Source organism: Bactrocera dorsalis, chromosome 3 (genome assembly GCF_023373825.1).
Source record: "Bactrocera dorsalis isolate Fly_Bdor chromosome 3, ASM2337382v1, whole genome shotgun sequence".
NCBI lineage: Eukaryota > Metazoa > Arthropoda > Insecta > Diptera > Tephritidae > Bactrocera > Bactrocera dorsalis.
Genome location: NC_064305.1, coordinates 89,556,264 through 89,575,034, shown reverse-complemented (window position 1 = coordinate 89,575,034; position 18,771 = coordinate 89,556,264). Strand labels below are relative to the sequence as shown.

The window sequence follows — 18,771 nt, the reverse complement described above, 5'->3', positions numbered from 1 at the left end:
TATGTGTGTATTAAAAAAGTTCATTGAAACCAGAAACCTCAATAACAAAACAAGCCGATAAAATTGTTGAAAATTTATTTATTATGCGTTTTAAATGACAACCAGCATAATTTCGAGATCAGTATATAGTATATGTTTTGTGAAATAGTGAATACAACAACGAATTTTCGAACTATGAAATAAGATTGTGATTATAATGCCAAAATTTTTTCGAAATCGCTATGTCGGGTTCGGAAATATTTTCTTCAATCACTACTTGAAATCCTATAGGACAACTCACTACCAACTGAATTACCTTTTCTAATGGCAGCACTTATTTCAATGCGACAAGAACTGGAATTAATTAGCTATTACCAGCCAAACCCGAAATTTAACTGCTGAAATTAAGAGATGATTTGATAAACATCAACATAGAAAATCGCTGTCGTATTCACATTTTCTCAAAAACATAAAAACATTCTTGAATTTATGCCGGCTGTCATTTGAATCGTATAATAAATACTTGTAAATGTTCAAACAGTTTTGACATCGTTGTTTTTGTTATGCGAATATCTGCAGACAACACTCACCGCAATGCAGCAATAAAATCCTTTGGGCAGACAACTTCATCGAGACTGCAAAAGTGTTCGAAATATTGAACCCAAGGGAATTTTAAGCTTGGTGTAGACTTCAGAATGGCTCAAAGAAGAATACTTATTGATGAATATTATTGAATTTTTATTTTCAATCACTTTGGTGTTATGTAAAGTGTGTGGGCGTTTAGCAGAAAATGTGTTTTGTATGGCTTCTAAAGTAATATTGAGGAGCTGCTAGTTATTTATCATTCAATATAATACTTTCCATTGAGTTTCGTAAATAATATACGTATATAAGATGATAGAGAAGGAAAGGAAATACAGATAATTTCCTAAAAAAACTTCTTAAGTTAACATACAAATAAATAGATTTATCTGCAATAGTCCGACTTGTACGCAGTGAATTGAGGTGAAGAGACTTATTGTTAAAACAAATGTGATCCATATAATGGACGTAATGGTTTTAATTACTTTTTAATGGCATATCAGCGCTCAGCATCTTCTCTTCTGAGCATTATTTGAACGGCTCTGTACTGTTGGCTCATTGCATGCAGTTAACTTTTAATTAAAAAGAGAAACACTGCACGACAATACTTGAGCAGACTCTTATCCGCGTTTAAATTAGTAATTGACTTGATGGTTTTCTTAATTGGAATACACGTGATGCTGCGTATGCTGAAAAAATCGGGAAAAAGGAAAGATATACACCAAACAGTAAGAAATGGAATAAAACGATAAAAAAGACAAGATAAAAATATTTTGCGATCGAGTGGAAACATTGCACAAGTGCAAATGAGCTGTAGCGGGGGTTTTTCACTTTACCGCCTCAAGTTCTTTGGCTGGCCGACAAGCTCTGTGGTAAACAACCGCTTTGTTATTGAGGTTGTTTCGTTGTGGTATTGAAGTCGTATGGGCGTTTTCAGCTGCTATTTGGGCGGTGTCATCAATAAAAAATCTTAATAATCATCACTCTTAAACGTTGACGTTTGCGTCAGCGTTTTCTGCGAGAGCGTCAAATGCGGACGAGGAATTTCGAATATTGAGAAATTGTTCATCATTTGGTATATCTCGTGGCATTTTAAGGAGAAAATTGCTTTTAATTTATATTATTTGAATGTGCATAAGCGAGTACAGTATACAGAAATATAAAATGATATAAGATGGCTGGAAATTAAAATTGTGTTAATAAATATCTCAAATATCCGCAGTACAGCCTCTAAAATTTTGTATATGTACGAAATAAAAGTTTTCAGAAATAATATCTCGCATTGAAATTCTTTGTACCATCACTTTTAAAGTTGACTATGAACTCGCATACTATAGGTATTTACATTTTATGTTCATAAAGTCACACCATTCATTCAAAAGGCGATGATGCGAACTTCGTGCGAAGAGAAAACCACCATAACCACTGGTGTAAACAAATATTTTATATCAAAGATCATAATAATGAATCGTTGGCCAACCGCATTGTTATGCACAGCACGATAATAATACGAGCCGAAGGTTAGGGAAATATTTGTTGTGAGTTATGGCTGCTGAATAATGATATTGGCTACTCCGCAGGACCACCTCCCTGGAATTGCACAAACGCCTGCGAGACCGCAGCACTGACAATTCGAAAACCTTGTTGGCGTTTATTTTATGCGGAAATTCTCTTCTCTACGGCTTTTTTTACTGTTGTATAAATGAAGGGAAATATGATTTTGTTTGCTTTAATTAAGCAATAATAGCTGGGAACGTTGGCCAAATGGCACGTCCTTCGTAATATTTTGAGGTAATTATAATAAAAAGCTGCTGAAAAGGAAGAGGAAAATGGAGGAAGTTTATATAAAGGAGAATTTCAGTTTTCCATTATCACTAAGGTCTGACTTATTTGGTTTTCAGGCTAATATTTTAAGAGCATGGAGCTTTTCGATAAAGTTTCGAAAAAGAAAGAGGCTAAGGTAATTTTTTGGTTCGTCGGTATACATACTGTATTCAAAGCAATATCTGATCTTTCTGTGCTAACTAAGGCTTTAGTTAATCATTCGCCAAAATAAAATTCGAAGAGTGTTTAATAATATTTGCTTTGTTCACCCTCATCTAAGTCGTGTGGTCCCATTATGCTTTCATTTATAGGTAACGCTATACTTTATAGTCCATGTCAACTTAGAAATATAGTAATCCGAAAATATGCTAACACACCGCAAATGCTCGCCTGAATAGTTCATTTCCAGTTGATTGAGTTCTCATTGACATCGATTTACTTGGTGACACCCTGGCACTTTTGCCTTTTAATTCCATCACCGTGAGCGTTCGAAACAGCGTGGTTTCTACTATTGAAGAATTCGAAGCTACATAGTTGCCAGCAATTGCAAGCCACAGCAGCTCTCAGTGTATTCATAGTACATATCCGGTGAGAGTGAGGCGGGAGTATATACATATGTAACACACTTGATTCGCTCGACTAAGAATGCCAAAGGAATGGCTCTTGCGAAGGTGTGAAGCCTTCCGCAGTCATGGCATGCAAATACCAGTGGCTTAAAAGCGCAAATGGCAAGTGAATTTTCATTAAAAGCTGAGGTATTCTTTTTATTCATCACTACGTATTTAATCAGTGACAATCCTTATTGATTTCGGAAGTTCTCTTTTGCATTGCATTGCATTTTTATTGCATTACTTTAGCATTACCACACTACTTGGCTTTATTATGACGATTGGTAGCACTGGAGATATATGACTGGAACGACATCAATTGACAAAATACGAAAAGACTTTTCGACTACCCAACATTTTGTGAGGAATAAATTCTATTTATGAAATTCCTTCGAATACGATTCTTAAAAATTTTAGTCTAGACATTTCATGGTTAATGATGATTACAAATAAGATTAAGAGCTTTTTTCTTAAATAAATTTAGTTAGTTTAAATAACTGTGCATTTAAATAATGCTTGCTAATAAAGAACTATTAATTGAATTTGAGATATTTTTACTAAAATTGATTCTAATTATTTTCAGTTTATTTACTGTTGCAAAACTTCTTTCACCGACCGCTTCGATAAAGCAAATCAGAACGAGACTGAAAAAGTGCCACAAAGTTAAACTGCGGCAATAACACACCTAAAGCCAAGCCATCAAACAACAACATAAGCATTACAATAAAAATTGAACGAATTGTATTGAAACTGGAAAAGGAATTTAGTTCGCGAAAATGTTTGTGGCAATAAATCAAATGAATGGGCAGGCGGCCAAAAGGCGCAAAAAGGAGAACAAAAGGCGCGCGGCGGCAGCTGTTGTTACCAAAGTTGCTGACGATGGGGCAGAGACTATACACGGCGGTGGTCTAACAATGCCGGAAGGTGGAACACAGGCGGAAGCAGAGACGACAATACCCGCAACACAACCGTCAGTTGATGTAACGGCATCGGCGGCTAGCTCGACGTCCAGTTCGACGGCCAATCTCATTGACGATATGTTGCTCGATTTTGTAGCCGTCAGCACGACAATGACAGCCGCTGCGAAAACCAAAATTGCAACAAAGCCAGTGGCAGAGGAATCGCAATCGACGGCGAAATGTAAAAAATGCCAACACGCGCTTTCAAATGTTGAATGCCGCCAGCTACATTCGAAGGCCTCCGCGTTTTCAACATCCCACTCTGGCTGCCGCTGTGAATGCGATTCCGTGAATAAAAGTTTATACGGTTCTGCATCGACGGCCGCATCCACGATCACAACCAAGTTTAACCCGCCCACGCCTTCAACGCCAAATGCGACGCCACCTACGTCATTGTATGCGGTGTATATGTGCCTAGGTACCCTCGCTCTGGCCGTGGCCACACTGTCGGTGCTCTTCTACTCGCATGTACACTCCGTCGCCAGCAACAAAAGCGCGAGAATCAATAGCAAAATGCCGATGGCGATGACGCCGACAGATGCGCATTTAAATTTGGCTGTATTCCGGGAGCAATTTCAACGTGAACTGCTCGCATCGGAGCATGTGCTGCGCGGCATAGTTTCGCAAGTACTAGACCAGCGGGAGGGCAAACGAAAGGAACAAGCAACAAGCGGACACAATGTCGTGTTTGGTGGAGCTGAGCCGATCCATAGCTACCAGCAACGGTAAGTAGTGAACTGGAACACCACTGAATTTAACGCTCATCGCTGCCCAGGTGAGTTCATTCCGCAGGCGATGATTAATTGCATTTGCCACACTCAACAATCGCCTACTTAGGGCAGGCGCTGCCAGGCACCAGCTGTGGTGTTTGAGGCATCTGGCGGTCATTTCGTGAGAGATATTTGAGCGTGACTAATTTGATGTTTACCCGTGGCAGGTGTTGTATCAATGGTGACGTTGGTTGTCCGTCGGTACTGCTAATGGCTTATTAAAAAGCTATCAATATTGTGGGTGGCAAATGAGAAATTAATGCTGGGAAAATGACTGACTGACGAGGAAGTCTGCTTTGTGTGCTATAAAAAGCAGAAAATATTTCCTTGGAGGCTTTTAGCTCCTAGTAGCAACCATTGTAAGAACCACTTAGTGTAACGTCAGTTCTAAGAACGTCAGGTTATTATGGCAAAAATAGCCATCAGAAAAGCAATTTCGGTTGGAGTTTATGTTTGCAAGCATACTAGTGTCTTTAAGGGAGTCGTTTATGTACGTACAAAAAATTGATTTTTTTGCATATTTCTAGTAAAAGTTAAGCCATTATGACAAAACTATAAAATATATAGTTGAACTTTTATAACGTACATCTCCAAAATCCACAAAAAAAGAGAGACTTCGAGTTATGCAAGTAAATTTGTATAAAATTGGACTTCTACTGTCAATTCAAGAGTTTGAATTATGTAGAACTTCGAGTTATGGAAGTTCTGTGTTTTCTACTTTTTACAATCATATCGGCATAAAAGGGTCTACTCTAGCAGACCTCGAAGCCAAACTACCAACAATATATTATATGTATCCTTTAAACTCATAAATACCATTAAGGAAATGACATAGAAAAAGTGAAGCCGAAAAAGAATGCTAGACCAGATATTCGTACCGCTACAGAATCACAAATCCCTACCGATATCCACCAATATTTTATATAACTAACGGGTTTTTCGCTAAAATTTTTTTTAATAAAACAAAAACGGTTTGGGATATCAATGAAATTCCTTATTTCTGTGAAAGAACATTCGATGCCATTATGTTTGGAAGTCGATTTCTTTGCATCTTGTCCAGACGCTGAACCCAATTTTCGTCGGTTTTTAAGCACAAATTGACCGATATTGCTGCAATTTCACCTTAGATATTCGTAAGAAGTCGTCGCTGGGTTGTTAGCATAGACCATAGGAATGACATAGCCTCACAGGAAATAGTCTAACAGCGCCAAATCGCACGACCGAGGCAACCAATTGACTGGGACATTTCGTGAGAGGCTTGTGGCGCCATCTTGTTGGAACCACATACTGGTCTTGATCATCACAGAAGAAGGACGCCGTCGGCCCATAAACCGCACCAAACCGTAATTTTTTCGGGATGCAATGGTGAGGCATAGAGTACGTATGGATTGCTGGCTGACCAATAACGCACATTTTGCTTATTGACGAAGCCATTCAGCCAGAAATGAGCCTCATCGCTGAAAATGATTGTTCGATGAAAATCCGAATAATTGTGCTAAGCCTAATTCACGAACATACGACGATTTTGGTGGTCAAATGGCTTCAGTTCTTGAGTCAATTTGATCTTGTAAGGATGTAGACCAAGATCTGTTCGCAAAATTCACCACAACGACGTCGCAGAGATGCCCAACGATTGAGAACGACCTATGAGAGACTGATTTGGGTCTTCCTCAATTTATGCGCTGGCGGCAGTAATATTCTCGACACTACGGGCACTTCTTTGTGTCATTGGCTCGGGAACATTTGGTACTTTACCTTTGGATTCAAATTTTTCCACTAGATGCTCAATTGTAGTTTTTATAGGACGATTGTGACGACCATAAATTGGACGTAGCGCTCTTACAGTTGAGGCCATTTACTCCAAGTTTCGGTAGTAAAATTAAAAGGACTCGTTGTTGGATTGTATTTCTTCCCATGAGAAAATGGCAGACCTTACTGAAGCGTCCCTATTGAAAAACCCTATATAACCGGGACACAAAGTATTACACGCTTTCGACTTGGTTACACCAGATGAACAAACAATCACATATTGGAAACACACACAGCGACCCATGCTTCAAAAAAACTTTTGAATCAAACGATATTTCCTTACGTACTTCTATACAATATTAAATTCTAAAGATAATCTCAAAATTTGAGGTTGATGAAATACCGTATATAATTTCTGTAATATATTTTCTAATATGCCAAGTTGTTAGTGTTCTGGTCTCAGCCACCTCCTTATGAGAAAGTTAAAGAGTGACCTCTAACCCAATAACTTTTAAACTATTTGTATTGTAAAATCCTCCACGCATTTATCTAAAAATAGTCGAAAGTGCGTGTTGTTCTTTGTATATGGCAAGTTCAAGGCCAAACCGTTTACCCACATTTTACGCCAAATGAATGACGCAATATTTGCCTTGCACACACCTTACAGCTTGCCACATACAGCTAAGGCAGTCACGCGCCTTTCTAACCTCAACATTGATGCCGACGTTATTACTGGCGGCGATAGGCGAAGTCTCGGCAGTTTGGCAAACGCTGATTTGCATTTAATTGAATATTTATGCCAGCAAATGTTTTTGAATAAATTAGTTGGAATTTTAAATTAAATATTTGGGAACTGAAGCAATTGCTGGAATCGTAATTGAAAGAGCATGTAATTTCCATAAGACAAGTTATGGAAGAGGTTAATTAAAGTGCTGAAAGTAGATGATAAGGGAATTGTTTAAGAATTTTCAAGTATAGTTGAAGGTTTAGGACAAACTGTTGATGATAGGGCAAGTAAATGACAAGAAAATCAAAAATCGATATAAAATTTGATTGCAAATACTCGTACGTTTTAGCACAAATTAAGGTTGAAAGTATTCAAATCATATCCTGAATTTTCAATATATTTACATTGGCTAAAACAATTCAAATTTTGGAACTATGTAGGCTTCCAAAATTTCAACTGATTTTTCTGCAAGTTTCCAAAGCATTTAAACAGTATTCGAAAGAAATGTGTATCACGGTTTCAAATGTCACTTTTCATGCGCCGGTTTCCACATCATACTTAACGACGACTTTTACTGAACTACTTCAACTGCTGACAAAATGCTTTAAATATTTTCTTATAATTTTATTTATTTAACTTGTTATCATCTCCTTTTGCAGCACGATTCGAGCGACGGCAGAAGAAAAGACAGCAACGATGCTGGCTGACGATGGAACGCTGGTGAGAAATGAGCGCAAATATGTTGGACATGTCAGACACGTGGCAGACACCTCAACGACCGCGAATGCCGCAGAAACCGCTGCGGTGCAGGGCAGTACGGGTCGTGTGGCAAGAAGAGTACGTCGTGATATTACTTCTTCGCCGGCTGCTATGCAATGTAAGTTCGCTGAAAGCGTTGAAAAAGTGTTTGCTGGGTTCGTTAGACGCTCAGGGGAATCAAAGTGTTGATAACGATGCGCTATGCAAATGAAAAATGTTATTTATTTATTTTATTTCACGCTTGCTCTACCTTTGCCTTTATTATTTATGGGTATTTTTCTGGATGGAGCTTTATTTACTTAACAAAATTTTTTGTGTGCTACTGTTGTTTTATTTTCTATTAAGAAAATTTAATAAGGTCTAGAATATACATTAATTCTTCATATTAAATTCATTCATATACAAAAAATTCGAAATTCGCGATACTCTTTGAACACACCTCGTATTTATGATCAAATGCTTAAAATTACTTTACAGTCATAGAAACTTACTTACTGCAAAATCCTTGCTCTGAGCTTGAATCCTTTGCAAGAGTGGGGCACGTGGCTTTCTCAGTTTATGAATGTGTTGATGACAGTTAGAAATAATCTAAGGTAGTATATGTTTGAAGTATACAGTTTACAGTATGCTTTCTTTCAGTCTCATAGAAGTTACGTATACGCAATGTTGTACAATTCCTTTAGCTACGTAAGTGGTGTAAAACACACCTCGAATAAAGTTTAAAAGCCTCAGGATCCTAAAAAATTGTTATAATATAATGGAATGTGTGGTAGTATAATTACAGAAATATGAGCCATAATTTTTTCTTAACTTCACTTCTTAATCAGCACGTGCGTCAATATGAGATATACTGTAGAGACTGCCTCCTTATCCTTTCGATTCTACTCAACTTCGCATATCCTTAAAGTAAACTGTATAACTTTGCATCGCCAATAAATAGTTGAACTGAACGACTGTGATTTTCTGAAGGGGAAACTCATTAATCTTCTTGGCATCGAAATCATCCGCTCAGCAATAATACTGTGTTAACGAATGCTTAAAATATTCAATATCATCAGGCTGGAGCTGAATTTCAGCTCGTAATTTTATTGCAAAGCTCTTTTTGCAGCTTCATTTCTCTGATTTCTTGTCCAGCCGGTGCTTAAGCACACACACACACTGTGGTAGCTGGAATCCTTCGCTGCCGTGAGTGTGGTTTCATATCTGTGCTCTTCCATTTACACCTTTTTGCTTGCAGTAACACTGAATGTTGTGCATTACAATTACAATTACTACCTTTAAAGTCTCGTTGAACTCACTTATTGGTTTGATTTTCTCTCTTTAGCCGATCCTTTTATCGAGTTTTTCAACCCGGATCACCGCAAAGTGCTGGAAGAGCAGGATAAGGAAATACGCAAACGTACAGGACTGAAAGGAGCTGCGCCCGGCGGTGACGAGTGGATTTACTTAAATACCTACTGTCGAGTGCCGGTAAGTGAGAGTATTTACAGTTAAAAGATGAATGTTTTTTACATTTTTTAAATGCAGAGATAGTTTTGACTCATAACAGGAAAATAATTTTGTAAATTTATCATTTATTAGGAAAAAATCATAACTGGTTTCTGCAAAGGCACCCAAGACTATTGTCCGCCTGCGCCGCAAGGTCCTCCGGGTCCGGTAGGTCCCAAAGGTACAACAGGACCACCGGGTTTGCCCGGAATTCCAGGGCCGAAGGGCAATCGAGGTGATGTTGGTCTACCAGGGCCAAGGGGAGTTGATGGTGCTAATGGCCCGATCGGGCCACGTGGACCGAAAGGTGATATTGGCATACCCGGTCGTGCTGGTCTCGACGGACGTGATGGTGTGCCAGGTGAGCCTGGTTTAGATGGTGTACCAGGACGTGCTGGTGCCGACGGCATACCTGGCAAAGATGGTCTACCCGGTTTGGATGGGCGAGATGGTCTAAATGGCAAGGACGGCAAAGATGGTGCACCCGGACCGAAGGGAGCTCAGGGACCACAAGGAGAGAGAGGATTAAAAGGTATGTTATACCAGCTCTTAACTACAATATTTTATTGTACGAGTAAACATGTGTTTTTATTAAAACGTTCATAGTAGGCATGTACAACACCTAAAGTTTGAGATATTGGTTATAAAATTCCTCCTGAAATAATAAGACTTCCAAAGTACTTACATAAAGTTATAAATATGTACACGGTTGCTTGTACGCTGTACATGCTCCATTCGTTGAAACTTTTTTTCGAATTGCCGAGTTTTCATTTCGAGCTCTCATCTGCATTTGAAAGCAGATGATTTCCGTTTGCTTCGCTTATCATTCTGATTCAGTCACTGCTACAACAACAAAATCCGTTACCATTTCACAAGTATGCGAACGAGGTGAGTCTATCTCATGATTTGGCAACTTTTGCCGAACTTTCATTGAGTATTTACACATTTTCATACAGACGAATAGCAAGGTTTTCGAAGGCGAGTAGCCTCACCTGCACATCGACTAAAGTCCTTTAAAATTACTTTTTCCGTTATTTGTTTAGAATTATTGCCGGGTGTTGCGGAGTTCTCCAAAATCAGTATTTGAAGTGGCTACTTCTTTAAGGTGCAATTTAGGGCACTTCCTCCTTTGCTATTTTTCTTAGTTTGCCCTAATTTATTTCCGTCGCCTTGCATATTCTGCAATATAAGTTTAATGTTTTTTTGTCCTTGTTGTACACTTATGTGCTTGGTACATCGTGAGTTCGTTTATTGTTCTTTACAGTTTGCCTTTTGTTTATCCCTTTTATTTGCATTTGTGAGTAGTTTCTGTTTGTGTTTGCATTTATTTGTTCCTTGTTTTGCGATTTCCTCGTTTCTTTCGTCTGCAGCACTGATTTGTTGCAGTAAAAGTTTTGAGAACCTGGCCGAAAGTTTCTTTCCAATTTGAAGAAGTGTTGATGGCTACTAAAAATATGCTACCGAAAAAGAAGTGGCTAGGGGAGTGAATGGAAATTGTAATTTGGATTAAAGCTTTGCCGAAGCTGTTCATCTAGTTTTATTATGCGAAGATGACTTATTCAACATAAAAAGAAAATACTGCTGAAAATTTTTTCTTAATGTTGAATTTTCATGCTGCATACCATTCAATTTGTAGCAATATAAATGGATTAAATCCAGTTTAACACCTTTGTCTTTGAGTCCTGAACCGCGAGAGGTGCCCTGAACTACTTGCTCTTAAATCGATCTCACCGAAATGACAGGTGTTCAGACTGAACACTATCCAATAGGCGGCACGGCTAAATATTTTGCCGGACACTTTAGTTGTAAGGTGGAGGTGCCACTATCTCTTTTACTGCCCAGTTTTTCCAGACTGCGATTGAAATAATTCGTTATATATGTACATCTTCCGTCAAATGGTCGAAATGGCTGGGAATAATATTAACCGCCTTGACACATTTTTGATAAGCTCGAAACGCTTCGCCGATCTATGTGGATCTAATGATTTATTTTAGGAAGTTTTTGGTATCACAAAGTACTAAGATTCAAAGCTGTTCAAGTGAAATCCCGCGAAGGGTTCAACCCTTCGACCTAACCAAACTTAATCTAATCAATTTGTGTTTAAAAATTAAAGAAGTTAAAAAATTTCTTTTCAACTTTACTTCTTAATAAAAAATAATTTATTTATTTATACCTGCAGGTATTGCTGGACCTCGTGGTCGGCCAGGAAAATCCGGAAAGGATGGAACGCCAGGAATTCCTGGAATTAACGCATGGAAAGTGCAGTTACTAAATGGCAGTTTCTCCAATGACTTACTCATTCCACCATCAATTGCGGGTAAGTATTTATAAAATTAGTCTTATTATCCAACTTCTGGTGCAGTTAGATAGTTTCTTAATCCTTCCTCTGTATATAAGTAACCTCTTTACCCAATAAATTTCTTTGCATTCCAATAACAAATGACATATAATTATTCATTTTCAAGTAATAAGTAGCTGATTATACATTCAGTGATTACTAATTATTTCAAAGCGCAGTTGATTACAAACAATTTATATTTTAAGCTTATCTATTATTAATTGTACCTTCGTACACACACCAACGCTCACAAAGTCAATACTAACAATTATGTTGTCCTTCAAGACGTCACTTTACAATTGTTATATTGCGGTCGTTGATATATTAAGTAGACTGCTCAATAATTTTGTATATATAGTATTACATATTTTGTGTCAATTAATTAATCGCCTCAATATTTGCGGTAAACAAGTGCACAATAGCTTTTAAGCTACTTAATTATCAAAGAAGTTCATTCGATATTACATAATAATTTCATGTTGCCTTTGCAGACTTGAATACGCCGCACATAGAACGCTTCGTAATCGTCGAGGAGGGCAAGACTTTGAATCTGAGCTGCGCCGCCAGCGGCAATCCGATGCCGCATGTGGAGTGGCGACGCGACGACGGACGCACAATTAATATTAACGGCGTTGAAAGTAAGTATAATCGAGTTTATAAACGCTTTCATTATTGTGGAAAAGCCTATTTTAAGTGGGGATTTACGCGAAATTGCCGCTGGTCAACAGCTAACTTCATTACATGTGCTTATTCTATATATAGTATTTCTTATATATATTATAGAGATAGTGCTTTAATACCAAGTATTTCATCGTTGTCCATTTCAGTGTCGTCAGTTAGCGGGCCTTACTTGAAATTCACGAACATTACTCGGCATCAAATGGCTGCCTACACGTGCTATGCGGATAACGGTCTGGTGCCAGTCGCGAATGCCACCTTCCTCATTCAGGTTCACTGTAAGTACAGTTTTGGGTGTTGAGCTATTTCTAGTAAATATTTTAATTTTTAACTTTTACGAACAGTTAATTAGCAGTATATTTTAGTTGACTCAAAAATAGTGGATATATTATTAATGGATTATAATTGAAGTTAAAAGAAAGTTTTTATGAACCGTATTACTGGCAATCAATTTGTATTTGTAATTTTTTATTAATTAATTCAAGTTAATAAGTTAAATTTTCCTAAGTGAGCACATTAAGAGCTAAAAAGCTTAATAGACATATTTCGCTCATTCACTTATATCGTTGGTTGTAAAAAATTCAACAATATTTGTTTAGTATGCCATGCGAAGTAGAAATTAGGGTGTGACACTTTGCAAAGAAAGTTTATTATCCCAGTTTCATAGGTTTTTTAATCAAATGTTCGGAGTAACTATAATATCATGAGTTCTTTAAAGGGTCTTTTATGTTTCATTTGGTATTAATTGCAATTGGTAGTCGAAAAAGTCTTTTCGTATTTCTAATCAAACTTCAATGAACCAAATATGTACCATTTTGGTCGACCACTTTTTGACATTTTTCCATCAGTGTAAAACTTTCTTGCCGAAAAACCGCGACCAGTAATTTGACAGGCTTCTTTTGAAGCCAACTTTACTCCATTAAGAGAGTTTTGCATTTACCGAAGCAAACAGTAGTAGGATGAAGCAAGGTTAGGGCTATATGGTGGATGCATTAAAACTTCCCAGCCAAGCTCTCCTAGTGTTTGCCGAGTCATCAAAAATATGTGTGACAACCACCACATATATTGACAAAATACGAAAAGACTTTTTCGACTACCAAATATTACCATTAAAAAAAGTAGTTCGCCAAAAATTTTGTGTTTCCTATAGAATCAGGGTTAGGGAATCGTCGATAATATGACAGAAATGTGTTAGAGAGTCTACTTTATCAGAAACACAGGTATTTAAGTGGCACTAAGTAATCGGTGAAAGCGAATGAACCAAAATTCGTAGAAGGCACTGACGGCCATGCCAGCCGAGGCTTATAGGAAGTGGATGAAAAATTAGATTAAACATTCGAATCCTATTTTGAAGGCGATAATTGAGATTTGTACAATACTTGAAAATGTTGTTTTTTGACAGTCCGGTTCAAATTTGATCATATGAAAAAAATATATATAGCAGCAGCTCAATGACCACCCTAACATCTAGTCATGTAAAATTCTAATGAAAAATAAATTACTAGTAAAAAGCAAAATATCGGTGCGAAAAATGCAATCTATGGAAAAAGTAAAACCGTTTGAAAAAATTCCATATTTTCCAAGCGTTTCACTTTTTGCCATAAATTTAAACGAATATTTTTCATTTTCCTGTTTATTTTATATAAAGCATATTTTTTTAGTACATACATACGTGCTGTGCATGAATCTATTTAACTAAAATATAAATTCTCTCTTTCCTTTCTATACACTTTCCATTTACAGTTTCGCCAATGATTGCCGTGTACCGACAAATGATTTATGCTGAGTACGGACAGAGTGCAACGCTCGAATGTATGGTGAGTACGACAATGTAGAAAAATATTAACACTTTCTAGTGAATAAATATTTTGCCATAAACGAAAAGAAATATGAGTCGCATGCTGAATATTTGATGTCAGAAGTGGAAAAAGGAAGACAGAAAAGAAAATTGCACTACTTTTCATTTTACTATAGGGTTAAATGCACAAGAACGTTGCAAAGTTTATGGTGTTTAAATCAACAACTTTTGGGAATGTTGGTATATATGTTGGAATATATATGTTTTAGATGAAACCTGAGAAGCTGGCGAGCAACAAGGGTCGAGGCAAATATATATTTTTTCCAAATTTTTTTTTCAAGGATGTTTTTTGTTTATTTGCAAATAAAGCTAATTTTTGCTTTGGGTACTGCCATTATCGACACATTAATTTCTCACTCTGAATGCTTTTCATTTCTCTTCATATTAATTCTCATGTATAAGCTACGGATTAAATTCCCTTCTGTATTTTAAATTCACATTTGTTTAATTCCGCAACAAAAACGCATAGAGCGGTATTAATTTCATTTCTTTGTAATCCCTTAATTGTTATATAATAGCTACAAGCTTAATTTGTATTTTATTTCATATTTATTCCAAACTATAAAAACTGGAAAGCAGAAAAGTCCGCTCATTTAGGTTGTAACGAGGCAAGCAAAAACTTTGCTAAATGAAAATACCGTTAAAATAAACTAGTGAAATAGTTCCAGCAACAACAACAAATATTAAATTATGCATTATTTACCTTCCAACTAATATCTGTTGTCTGTCCATGCATAATTACGCTTGAACTACAAACTAATTCCGCATTTACGGTTGAGTCTAGCGCTAATTTACAGCGCAAATATAAACATGAAATTCGGTTGCCTTCAGCACATTAGCGCTGCTTTTTTGCATCTGATTGTTATCTGATTAGTTTTGGCCGTAGGTGGCGCTATTGCGGTCATTATAAAATAATTTTGGTTGATTTTGTGGGAATTGTGTGTTTTTCGTTTAATTTGAGGGTTTGTTTATGTTCTATTCTTACACTATATTTTGTAGTTATTTTTTCTTTTTACGTATATTTAAACTTAATTTGTCGGAATTATTGGTTTCTTTGTTTACTTTTAGTAAAAATAATATACGTATTTGCTTTTGGTGAAATATTGTATTTTATTTTGCTCGACCTTACAATATGATCAAATTTGACTCGGACTGAAAAACTGCATTTTTACTTATTTTACAAAAGTCTTTATTATCGTTTTCAAATTCAATACAAGCATGCCAATTTCCAATACACTTGTTTGAAGCCTCGACTAGTATGATATTCAGCGAATTTCTTCGGTTTCGGCAGGTTATTAGATAGTTTTGAGATAGTATTCATAAAGCTACGTTTCGTCTCCAGTAATGATGCGTTTAATGAATTTGTGGTTCTAAGCTAACTAACACTGACACGCTTCATACCCGAAACTTTAACCTAAATATTTTGAGTTGATCTATAAGAGATGTGGAGATTCTCTGCTCTATCTCTACTACCAATATGCCGTTTTTAAAACACCATTTCTTTAACTTTTGCGAGGTTATGATCATTACCAGAAGCGGCTGCCTCTCAAATACTTGTGTTCGGGATAAAGTAGACTTCCAAAATACTTCTACGACATTTTTGACAATGCTGTAGCCGTAACTCTATTGGAAACTGGAATATGGTAAAAACCGCCAGACAAACTTTTCGAGTCATAAGTCCTTTTTAAGCTCGCGATCACAATTTGGTCTTGAAAATAAAGTTAGACTCTACACGTCAATCCTTAAACCAGTACGGACATATGCAATGCAGTAATGGGGTACGGCGAGTATATCCAACATTGAAATTTTCCAAAAAATATCAATCTAAGACTTTAAGAAGCATTGTAATTACTTCTTGGTATATAAGCAGCTTTGAAATCCACAAAGACTTAAAAATACCTTTTGTTAAAGACGAAATCAGCAAAGCTTGTCGATGATATCTTGGTAGACTTTCTTGGTCTTATACTTTACATAAGGCTACATATTAGAAGAAAAGGTTGTATATTACATTTGTTATGAGGAGCTCTATGAAATGGTTTTGATTCAATCTTAAAAGCAAAAATTCTGTAGCAAAAAATACTTGAATCCGAGGTATGATTCAGCACCCTTATCAAAAACAATTTCTAGATTTTTAATTAGCCTAATTTTTTAAGTGATTATACTGATTTCCACTCGCACTTCATTATACAAATAAATCTCTTACATAACCTCCGCACCATGGCAGTGCAGCATTACACTTCAATGAGAATGAAAGTCTCACTTTTCTCCATTCGAAATCATCTAGAATGCTTCTGAAAGACGAGTGAAAGCTCACAAAAAGTAAACAAACGCATGCTTCCACTTTGCTAAGTGATGCAGCCAATTTACCAGCACGCTTAACAAGAAAGGTTAATAGCCATAATGACAGCATCAACATAGCAACAGCAGCAACAACAACAAACCTTACAAAAACGTGCAGAAAAGTTGACAACTTGAGCAAACATAAAAACAGAATGACAAAGGTAAAATTAAGACGAGAGAGAAATGATATCGCAGCCGACAACACACATACCAAACCAAAGTGATGGGGACAGTGTAAAGGGTGCAACAATAATGGTTGTGTCTACATGAATATATGTGGAGTGTTTCACTTGCCACATACTTGTATAACATACATTTATGTATATCGTTGCATATTTACCGTAAGACCTTTTATATCCTGCAACGTCAAGTCTTTAGACGTAGGGTTATGTCACCAAAATAGATGGTTTGCTGTAAGCAAAGCAGGCAATTCGATACTTATCTGTCTACTCTCCCTTTGAGACTATAAAACTTTGTCAATGAAAAGTCATTTAATCCATATCCTAACTAGCTAATTCCTCAGAAAATTTCTGAGATGACATACGCCGTGGCTATAAATAAGTTCAAACAGAAGTGCACACATTACTTTCAGAATACCTGAAGAAAATTTAATTAATCCTGACAGGGTTGGATATTTTCTTACTGCTTTATTGACAGAGCATTGTCGCAACCACCCCAAACACTCACAACTCAACTGGTGGCCGCCTACAGCAAAGCATCTAAGCAACACACGCGTTTGATTATTTCTTTGCTCTACACTCGGAGGCACTCGCTTGTCTGGTTCAATTCGTGAATTACTCACACTTCCAAGATTATGCCATCCCTCGGCTCAACTTTCCCTTCAATTGTTGTCATGTATGTCTAATTTTTCGTCACTTGGGAGTGTTATCCTTTCGTCGGCGCACGTTGATGTCCCGACGTGTTATGTTGTATGGTCGGAGGTGCCACATAACCACCAATGCTGCCAGTTTTACATTTATTACAAGAAATAAAATTAATTGTGCAGTAAAGTACTACCTTGGAATTTGTTCTATGTCTTATTTGAGATGAAGCAAGTGAGGCTGAGAACTGTAAATGATGCTCAAACTCATTTGAGTCAAGTGGTGGTTTATTGCTATGACAGGGAAATCTTAATTAGTCACATATGTGGCTGGGGCTTAGAATTTAAACCTTACTGTGAGAACTTTATGTCATTTATTACCTGAAAATTTTGCGATGTTCACTTTTTAAGCTAAAGAAAATGAAAGCTATTCTTTTACACAGCTTAATTTTGACAACAGTCGAAAAGATTAGGAGAAAATTAGTGTCTTTGAAGTATAAATAAAATCTTTTTGATGTTTCGTTGATGTGATTAAAGTGACTTTTGTGTTACAGGTGGAGGCATTTCCTGAGGCAATCAAGTATTGGGAGCGTGCTTACGATGGAAAAACTCTAGATCCGGGCGATAAATACCAAATCGAGACATACACTGACAGGTACTCATTGCATGTCTATATAATTTAGTATAAATAATAAGAACTGTGAAGCGAAATGATCAAATATTTCTCAAACCATCCAGTTTCAAGACAACAATGCGTTTGACCATCACGAATTTGAGGAAAGACGACTTCGGCTACTACTACTGTGTGGCACGCAATGAAATGAACGCCACAATGGTCAACTTTGAAATTGCGCGTAAGTTGGCTAACCAGATTTATGCCCATAAGGGCTTGGAAAATTGGCTATAAACATTGTGTGTCTTTTATTTGCAGCGCAAGATCCCAACAGCGAGATACCATATGTAGGAAAGGAAATTAAATTCTATGGACAGCGGCCACCGGAAAGTGAATGTCCATTGTGTGAGCAATGCCCAGATCCAAGGTGAGTTTATGTGGTAACAAGTTTACAAAAAAAACAAAAAACAACAATAAAAAATCCAAAAGTGAATGGCGTTGAATGTAACAGTCACTGCTGAGCATCACATACGCTTTATTGGCTTTGTTGTAGTCGAAAGGGTTTTTATGGCTGTTTTTCGCTTTGCTGTGTCCGTTTCGCGCTTGTAGCTGCAGTTTCATGTTTATTTACTTTCATTTGTATGTGTGCTAGTTGAGCATACAGGAGGTGTTTTACAGT

General features: G+C 36.9%; 1 protein-coding gene across 1 annotated transcript; it reads left to right on the top strand.

Annotated features, from left to right (window-relative positions):
- The first annotated feature begins 3,552 nt into the window (after positions 1–3,552).
- LOC105225485 (uncharacterized) lies at positions 3,553–18,562 on the top strand. Its single transcript, XM_049451784.1, has 11 exons — positions 3,553–4,677; positions 7,858–8,075; positions 9,282–9,427; positions 9,539–9,977; positions 11,625–11,762; positions 12,275–12,421; positions 12,611–12,739; positions 14,205–14,278; positions 18,034–18,134; positions 18,218–18,333; positions 18,411–18,562. The coding sequence occupies exons 1-11, from the start codon at positions 3,770–3,772 to the stop codon at positions 18,521–18,523; spliced, it is 2,529 nt and encodes an 842-aa protein (XP_049307741.1). The 5' UTR covers positions 3,553–3,769; the 3' UTR covers positions 18,524–18,562.
- The last annotated feature ends 209 nt before the right edge of the window (positions 18,563–18,771 follow it).

Bases quoted from the DNA above. Each gene is read 5' to 3' on its own strand.
- LOC105225485 (XM_049451784.1), top strand. From the start codon at position 3,770: ATGTTTGTGGCAATAAATCAAATGAATGGGCAGGCGGCCAAAAGGCGC. The intron at 8,076-9,281 runs GTAAGTTCGCTG...TTCTCTCTTTAG, and splicing joins TTCGCCGGCTGCTATGCAAT to CCGATCCTTTTATCGAGTTT. The intron at 11,763-12,274 runs GTAAGTATTTAT...TTGCCTTTGCAG, and splicing joins CATTCCACCATCAATTGCGG to ACTTGAATACGCCGCACATA.